Raw genomic sequence first — 9644 nt, 5'->3', positions numbered from 1 at the left:
TGGGTCCCGTTTTCAACTCCTCAGATTTCCTGTGCAGCTTTGAACAAATCACTTCATCTCTTTGCCTTATTTTCATGCTCTATAAATTGGAATTAATAGTGTTCTAATTTACCTCATGCCTGTGAAGTAATATTCTGTGGTGGAGGATGCTATAGAAGCACTAAATAGCATTGCAGTTGAAGGCCAAACAACCATAGATTTTAAGTGGACAGATTTTCTTTCCAGATAAACAATTTTAGAGTCAGTGGGCTAAATTATGCTCCCAGACAAGTTCCTACCTCAGGCATCTGCATTCATACTTCAACCTACCAAGCCCTGAATGTGACACAGTGCAGCGAAGATCCAGTATGCAAGAAGGTATCATTCATGTAAGAAATGTAATGCTGTATGATTCGCTACTGTAAATAATATCGGTTTATTTCTGTTGTAAATAATTTTCAACAAGTGACATCAACTTTGTATGAGAGCAGAGTATTATGTTAAAAAACATCCCTCAAAATTAGGTACATTTGAGATGTATATCTGCATTTGGTTTAATACAGTAGTTTTAATCTGGATATAAATGCACCCAGCTGATGTCTCTTCTGTTAAAAGAAGAGCAGTGCAAAAGCTGGACAAGATATATAGTGGATAAAACATTAACTTATTTTTTTTTCTGAAGACTGATTCAATGTCTCATACATTTTTAACTGTATTACTTGATGGTTTCAATACAATTTTTCTGTTCTTTATGTTGGAGCTACATCCATGTTTAAAAATCTTTTCATAATCTGCCATCACATGCTATTTCCATACCAACCTTTGGCTACATCAGCCTGAGTGTTAATGCCTGAACTTTGCTGGAGCACTACATTCTGTGCTCTTTCTAGAGTCTGGAAAAACAGAAGGTTCATATCAGCTGCACCTCTTCCTCCTGCTGAACTTCATAGGAATTGCATCTGAGCAGTCTGCTCTGCAATATAATGAGGAAAGCTAACAAAAAAACCCCTAAATGCCTAAATTAAATAAATCTTAACTGAAGCTAGAGGTCAACAGAAAGTGAGAGAGTTTGCATGCAGCCACTTCACTGGCTAGGGCGTGCAAATCATATCAGTGGATTGGTTCTCCCTGAAAAGCTCTTCAGTATCTCTGTGTAATCTTAAAGGCTTGTCTCTCACCAACAGAAGTTGGTCCAATAAAAGATATTACCAAACTCACTTTGTCTCTCTAATATCCTGGGCCTACCACAGCTATAACAACACTGCATACAACAATAGAAATTGAAACTATGCGCACTCAATATGAAAAAGCACATATGAAATACATTTGTTCCATCGAGGCATTCTGGGATTAATGTGAACAGGGGCATTAAAGATGGAATGATTTAGTAACAGCAGAAATGTGATATGCAATGTCAGCCCTACTATGTCAGCACATTATGCTCTCTATCGAGTATACATAACTGATGGAGTTTGTGTGGATATATAACATAGCACACGTACTGTCTCTGTGGTCATATCGGCTGTCACTCCCTCCTATTAACATCATCAAGTGCTTGTCCCTTGTCCTGCAAAAATGCTTTGTCCTACTAAGTTTGAGTTTACTACTCACTCTGCCTAAAAGTCTTATATGTAGTTGTATTGCTGGTGAGCCTGTTCCCAAGATAGATTTTTTTTTTTACGTTCAAATTTGTAACTGGATATTTCACCCATGCAATAAAAGTACAAGATATGGAGCGTATGACTGTACATTGCCTTTGCCTTGAAAAGCCAGCCTTGCAAGGTCACTTGTGGTTCTATGCAGGGGCTGCCAATCAGGCCTGGGCCAACAACATTTTTTGGGATGTTTTAATTTGTGTGAGAGGTACTGTAAAATGAAAGGCAGAATTTAAGAATAAGCATTACTAGTACAATAGAAACCTTTACAGGAGGGTGCTGTGTGTAATTTCAGAATTCACAGTTATCACATGCATCTGGTATTCCCACTGTGTATATATATTGTTGTGCTTTTGCTGAGCAGTAGCAGGTTTTCAGGGCCTTGCTGGTCACTTTGTTGTTTGGCATAAAAATTGATGTGGGGTCAGGTAATTTCTTAATGTACACATCCTGTTTCCCTGAGCAGAGGTAGCAACAACCTCTTGCAGGAACCTTAGGTCAGGCACCTCTTCCCTGTTCCCAGAACCAGCTGCCTGGGGCTTCTCTCTCACTATCACTTGCACACAACTCCAGCAGATCCACCTGCTTAAACATGCCTTCTGCCCTTTTTCCTCCCTCAGCCTGTGCGCTTTTCACACGGGAAACTTCTAGTTCAGGGCTTCTCTCCGACCACATGGTCTGGAAAAGGTGGACTAGCCATTAACTCTCCTATGTTGTGCAACATAAAGGAAGCTCAGAGAGGTCCAACAGCCCCCACTGTGCATACCCAGACCCTTAATGAGTCTCTGATGGCAGTTACTGCATGGCATCTTCAACTCTTTCTATTCAGAATTTCATCCTGCGTGTCTATCATCGGTGACTAGAACTGGTTGGAAATTTTCTGACAATGTTTTTCCATTGGGAAAATACCAATTTGTTGAAAGCAAAACATTTAGTGGAAATGTGTCAGTTTTGACAAATCTTCCAGTGGAACATAGGTTTCAAAACTTGTGTGCCAGCCAGGTTTCTTGACAGCTTGCCCACCCAGCTCTTTGGCATACTGCCTGAAGAACTGCTTTGGAGTTGGGATCCCGATTCCCAGGACTTCCAGGGTTTGTGGTACCAGGATAGCCAGCATCCCCAGAAAGACTGTCTGAGGACCAGGGACCCCAGGGCTTCCAGCCTCCAGCACCGGCTCCCTGGGTTGACCAACTCTCTGGGCAGCTTGCTCCCCAGTCTTTGAGCATCAGACAGGCTAGGGAAAAGGCAGGTCCAGGAGCCTGGAAGCCCTCTGAATCACCATCTCTGAGGAAGCCTACATGTGGGAGCTGCTGTTGAGCCAGGACCCTCAGAAGACCTGGAAGCTCCTGACTGAAATTGATGAGATTCTTCTCAGTTTCAGGAATACCCACCACTTAATAGCAGTGGTGAGCCCATAGCATATTTTGTTTCAGAACATATTTCAGTGCTTCCAAAACAAATTATTGCAGGATTTCAGTTCTGTGAAAATTTTTGAATTTTTTGTCTTTTCATCCCAATTCAGGATGAAAAAAAAATTCTGAAAATTCTAAATGTATTGTACAATGCAAATGTGGTTGCCTGAGCAAGTCTATCAATGACCCCCAAATCTGCAAGCCAATAGCATTTTTTGCTGTAGCATTATGTGTGTGTGTGTGTGTGTGTGTGCACTGTAAAAATATATATTTATTCCCCTCTTTTGTGGTGCATTAAAATGACCACAATTCAGAACAACTATTTAGCCCCTGCTATACAACCCATCTGTCTAATAACAAATCATATCAAATCTTTGACTTCTTTTAAAGCAGTAGTGCTCAATCTTGATTTTTCTTTTAAACTGTAGTGTGTGTGCATGCCTTTTCCAATCTGCCCAGTGTGCCAAAAACCCTTAGAGGCAGTGATAGCTTCATGCAGTAATTATCCCCATCCCTGGACTGAGAACCATTTGAGTGGACCCTTTGCCCACCAATTGACTTCAGTGGCGCTTCACAGGGGTGCATATGTGAGTGCAGGAGCACTGGCTTACTCATGAGATTTCTAGACATGGGGCTGGTTAAAAGCCACATTAAGAGCTTGAGTCTGTGGCTCTAGGGCAGGGGTTCTCAAACTGGGGGTCGGGACCCCTCAGGGGGTCATGAGGTTATTACATGGTGGTGGGGGGGGAGGGTTTGCAAGCTGTCAGCCTCCACCCCAAACCCTGCTTTGTCTCCAGCAATTATAATGGTGTTAAATATATTAAAAAGTGTTTTTAATTTATGGGAGGGGTCGCACTCAGAGGCTTGCTATATGAAAGGGATCACCTGCACAAAAGTTTGAGAACCACTGCTCTAGGGGAATACTGCCACATGCCAATTATTATAACAAATTATAATATTAACCTGGTATCTTTTGTTACTTTTGGCTGGTGATTTTACCTATTGTCTATCATCTTATTCATACATTGACAGCTCTTTAGGGCAAGGACTGTCTTTATTGTTATACGTTTGTAGGATGTTTAGCATAATGGGGCCCTGGCCTTTATTACAACATAAGTAATAAATACATAATAATAAACCATGGAAAATGCGTAGGGGGCATACATTCCATTGGGCTGGAGGGTTATTGAGCATTGAGAGGGAGAGGTTACCAAGAGATGCATAAATATTTGGGAGTTGCAGAGCAAGGTCACTAGTGCATGCTAATCTGGTTAGAAAGGTTAGTACTAGTATTAGTAAAGATCATCTAGAGGAGGAGCTAGAAGAAAATACATTTCCCAGAGCAGGGAGGTGGATGAACCTAGTTTATAGTGTTTGCGCTTTTGGGGAGCATGGGTGTGTGCCACACATAGAGGTCATGGTAAGCTGGGGGGAGGGATAGCTCAGTGGTTTGAGCATTGGCCTGCTAAACCCAGGGTTGTGAGTTCAATCCTTGAGGGGGGGCCATCTAGGGATCTGGGGCAAACATCTGTCAGGGACAGTACTTGCTATGAAGGTAGGCGACTGGACTTGATGACCTTTCAAGGTCCCTTCCAGTTCTATGAGATAGGTATATCTCCATTTAAAAAAAAAATGATGGTGCTACTACAGGAAAATGGGGGAAGGGGATTGGGAAGTTACTGGATATTTACAGCTGGAGAGTGGACACCCAGTTTTGGAGGGGGAAGGGTAGGGAAAACTTCCCTGTCCTCGCTCTCCCCCCCCCCCCCCCCAAAAAAGAACTCACTGGCTTCTTCTATTCCCCCCTTTTTCCACCGGGAAAGAGGCACTGTCGCTTTAAGGCGCGGGGATGGAAGCGCTCGCCGCACACGCCGCACAGGGCAGGCTGCCGGGCGCGGGCGCAGCCAGGCAGCCCTGACTGAAGTGGGCAGGGGGAGGCGAAGGCAGCGCTCGCCCCGCTGGCTGGCAGCCCGCTCAGCGCGCCTGGAGCCGGGGCAGAGGCTATGCTGCGCTAGCCATGTCCAAGCACCCGCCCTCCTCCTACGGCAAGAACGGGCTGGCGGACGGGCTGCACACACCCATCTTCCAGGTGCCTCCCCTCCCTCCGCCCCTGCTCCGCTCTCCGCCTTCCCAGCTCGGGGCTCCGGCGGCTGGAGAGCATCGCCTCGGCGCCGGGCTGCAATGGCTGCGGTGGGTGCTGGGCTGGAGCCTCGCTCGCTCCCGCAATCCCCGGAGGGGCTGGGGCGGGCGAGGGCAGGGCCAGCGGGCTTGGGTTAGGGGTGACCCGTTACCAGAGCTCCGGGCTGAGCCACCGGCCCTTCGTGTATCTGGGCAGCGTGGCCGGCTCCCCTCCCGGCGCTGGCCAGGCTGGACCGGTCGCTGCCCCGGCGAAGCGGGGTCCCCGCCGCCCGCTCTTGTGACCCGACCTGTCTTTCTTCCCTCGGCGAGCGCAGGTGGCCCGCGGGACGGCGACCCGGCGGAGCCGGTTGAAACGATCCGACGGCAGCACAACGTCCACCAGCTTCATCCTCCGGCAGGTACAGTGCGGGCCCGGGGAAAGCGGCGCGGGGAGGAGGCGGTGGCCGCACAGCCCGGCTAGCCGCTGCGCTGTCAACGTGCGGGCTGGCTCATAGTCTGTTGGGTGAGAATCGAGTTTCTTTGGGGAAATGCCTGTCGCAGGGATTCCTGCTGCACCCAGCGCTCCGGCCGTACTGGGATATTTCACCCCGTAGTGTCTAGCTCTTAAAAGCCTTGTCGCGTTTTCCCCCTCTGCAAACCAGGTCTTCGCTCCGGCTTTAACTTGCTTTGGTTTTAGTCATTTAGTCTGTATTCGTTTTGCTATAAGACAGGCCCCCAGGGAAATAGATTTACACAGCAGAATCCTGGGCGATCCAAAAGATCTCAGGTGTAGTTCGAAACCTTTGGGTAAACAAGAGTTTGGGTAAAGAGGAATGAAGTAAGTTTTCGGGCCAGAAACATAACTGAGATTTGGGTGAGAGGGGCTTTTCGATAAGGGCGGTTGCAGCTCCCTGTTTCCCCAAAGATTTGGGACAAGGTAAAGGGAGTGAGAGTGGAAATGAAAAGGGAATGGCTCCCATTGACTTGGATTCGCCTTGGTTAAACTAGTAAGTGCACAAGAATTGGTAACATTTCTGATTTAACTCTTCCCAATTGTTGAGTATTTATTTCTCGAAAATGCTGCCTGACAAACCGCTCGGCTTTGAGATGCTGTCAGTTAGAGTCCGTCTCAGCCAAAAAGCAGGAAGATGGGCTACTAGATGCCCTGAGCTAACCTGGGTCACATCCAGCCCCTTCTATCAAATGCTGACTGCAGAGTCCTTTTATTTAGACTTGCCTGAAGGCAAATTTCCTCCCCTCTCTCTCCTATGTGTATTGAAGAATTCTGCTGTTTTCTAAGACCCTACTTGCTAGCTTAAGTGTATTTAGGGAACTTTAGCACTTCCAAGCTGAAGCACCTGAAATATTAGGGTCTCCATACAATATACACAGAGGTTTGTTTTGTTTGTTTTTTAGCTATGACACGTTTGTTATTTTTTCCTACTTATTTTGTGAATGAAAATAAATGATAGTGTTTATTATTTTATATATATAGTGACACTGGCATGTTCAGCACATATTAGACATAATTTAATGTAATTTTCTCTTAAATGATCCAAAAATAATTTGTGAGAAAATAATTGTGTGTTTTACTGATTTTTGTTCCATAAACACTGAACATTACAGCAGCAGGATTTGAAATTAACATCAAAAGGTTATTTGCCCTCTTGTTCTCATAAGAAACAGACTTTTTCTTTAGGCTATGAGCCACTTCAGTATAAACTAAGCTCAATAAATCATTGGAGACATTTTTAAAGCAGCCCCAGATACTTTTGTCTGGATTTCCTTGCAACTTTATTTTGAAGCAAATTGCAATTGAAAATTAACTTGGAAAAAATTGTGGATTTTGATGCATTGGAGCTTGCTTGTATTTTGTAGACACCAACGCTTATTTTTTTGCATTGCTAGGCCCTAATGCTGTACTCATATCTATGTAGTGGGTACATTTATGTCTGTGCAAAGCCCCACGTAGGGCCCACGCAGATTGGATTGCAGGGTCAGGGCTGTAGCATTTTATTGGATAGAAAGTGTAATTACTGGCTATCTATCTGAGTCAAACCTGCATCTGAACACCCCAAAACTTTGGGTGAAGTTTGGATTTGGATCTGAACTTATGCAGTATTGCCAACACCTGGTGTTCAAAAATTACAAGACAGGCCTAAAAAAAAATCGTGAGTTTGGCTCAAAGATGATTTTAATATTATACGTTGGGTTCTTTGTATGTGTCTTTTAGTTTCTGAGCTATTGGGATACAATTGGGTCATGTTTTCAAGTTATTCTGTGCAACCATAAGGGCTAGAAATGTACTTTACTTGAAAATTTCAGCTTTTTTTTTTTTAGTTACTTCACTCCAGGAGCTGGGACTTTAAGGAAAACACCAGAGATTGTGCAACTTGTGACTAAATTGTGAGAGTTGGCAACGATGTTTTAGTTTTAGACCTGCGGGTACTAATTATCCTCCAGCAATAATCCTCCTCCTTCTGGCACGACAAGGATGTCACAGGAGCAATTTAGGTGACATCCTCCTGTCTATATTCACCCTTTGCCTTCTATTTCCACTCTTCCATTGTTGGCTGCTAGCTTGTGCCAATATAACTTGCCCCAATAAAAACTAACATCCATGGTCTAATTGAAGCTCTGGCGTTCTCTCCCATGTGATGTCTGCTCAGTAAACACAATTTTAAAGAAGTAAATTATAAAATGCCAATCTCTTAAATGGTTTGTTCATTCTTTGTTTATATCTAAAGAGTTTTCTTGTTTTGGGGTCTCATCCCGCATTCATTACATGTGCTAAACTCCCAGTGGGAGGGCAGGGAAAGCAGGATTGGGCCCTGAACAGTTTCGGGATGTTTGCCATGGAAAGAACGTCTTTCATTTAACTATACTGTATTGTAGTACAGGACACTGAAGTGGTGAATCATGATAGCCTCACAGAAAAGAGAAATATATAACCAATAGAAGTAATCATTTCCAATTGCTTTGTGATATTTTCTGTTCAACTGCACAAATCAGAATGACAGCAATTCCATGTTAGCAATCCTTGTTTTCATTGGAAATGAGCATGAGACATCACTGTAGCACAAAAGAGAGATAAGAAAATGAAACTTAACATGACTTGAAGCCAAATTATTAGAATACTTGCAAAAAAAAATACATGAATCCAATTTTAGTCTATGTTCATGGATTGAGCCAGTTCAGCAGGTTTTACAGAAAGGGTGTGGGTGCTTACTGTACTTGTCAGGGAGAATCTTTTAGATTCTTTCTGTTACATCCTTTAAAGTAATGGATTTCCAGAGTAGTGTTAAAACATCGACTGTGGAAGTAAGGCTGCATTTTATTTGTTGTCATTTTAGGTTGGCAGAGTCAGGTAACTGAGTGTTCCTGCATGTTGCAGTGTGCGCTGAATTCCCACTGGAGTGAAGGGCACTCAGTTTCTCCGAGTGGTGCTCAACACTGTGCAGGATTGGGCCCTTCGCAGCTGACCTTGCAAAACCTTACTCACAGGAGTAAGGTTGTGAGAGTTGGCAATGGTTTAGATTGTTTAGATGACTGCCCAGTTGAAGCCAGTGGGGCTACTTGTGTAACTGTGAGTCAGGCCCTAACAACCTAGCTGTCATAATTGAGTTCTATTGCATCTGACATCTTATTTGTGTTCAAATGTGGAAATGTTCCCTGTGCTTTGTTCAGTTTCTCATGTTCCAGTGCTTTGTGTAGTTCTTAACCACAGTATGTCTGAATAGCTGCTAGTCTGTATCTCATCGGGAGTCAAGTCAGAGAGTCTCAGGCTCTACTCATGGAAACCCTGTATAATGCCCTACTAAAGAAATACACATCTGTTATTGAAGGGGCACGTGCAAATATTTGAGGCCTGGCATTTTGATCTTATTTATAATTGATAATAGTTTGATGCTAGATCTTGTATGTCTTGCACACCCAAAATGTATTGATTTTACTAGGAACCGTGAGTGTGCAGTGGATACAGAACTGGGCCCGTGATGGAGAAAGTCTTCTAGATGCTAAAGGCCTGATTTTTCAAAACTGCGCATGTAAATATATAGGTGCACAAAAAATGCACTAACTTGCATGCTTAGTTGTCATAATTGCATGCACAACTCATAACTGTGCATCTATCTGGCCTCACTGTAGGGAATTTGCACATGCAAACAGCTAGCACATGCAAAAATCTAGCTTGCCTCTTGCGTGACTAAATACCCAATTTGTTTGTACAAATACTGCAGTTCTGCATACACAACTTTGAAAATCAGGGTCAGTCTACTGGCTTTTTTTAAAATCCACCACTCTATCACCAATAGACAGGGCCGGCTCCAGGCAGCAGCTGAGTAAGCTGGTGCTTGGGGCGGCAGATTGTTCGAGGCGGCGTTCTGCCCAATCCTAGGGCGGCACGGCCGCTTTTTTTTTTTTGTTCCGCTCCGGCCGCCCTGTAAGGGGCGGCGGCGCGGAGAACCAGAGCGCCCTGCAG

At 44.3% G+C, this 9644-nt stretch overlaps 1 protein-coding gene across 2 annotated transcripts in view; it reads left to right on the top strand.

Annotated features, from left to right (window-relative positions):
- The first annotated feature begins 5063 nt into the window (after window positions 1–5063).
- Window positions 5064–9644, top strand: part of CACNB4 (calcium voltage-gated channel auxiliary subunit beta 4) — a 192131-nt gene continuing 187550 nt past the window's right edge. The window contains exons 1-2 of one of the 2 annotated variants that reach the window (XM_024209120.1): window positions 5064–5135; window positions 5500–5583. In XM_024209120.1, the coding sequence (XP_024064888.1) occupies window positions 5064–5135; window positions 5500–5583 (156 nt within the window). Of the gene's footprint in view, window positions 5136–5185; window positions 5237–5499; window positions 5584–9644 lie in introns of those variants that run through there. The other variant, XM_024209121.1, reaches the window with a different exon arrangement.

Source organism: Terrapene carolina, unplaced genomic scaffold (genome assembly GCF_002925995.2).
Source record: "Terrapene carolina triunguis isolate 2854851 unplaced genomic scaffold, T_m_triunguis-2.0 Scaffold62, whole genome shotgun sequence".
Classification (NCBI taxonomy): domain Eukaryota; kingdom Metazoa; phylum Chordata; order Testudines; family Emydidae; genus Terrapene; species Terrapene triunguis.
This window is presented reverse-complemented; position numbering and strand designations above follow the sequence as displayed.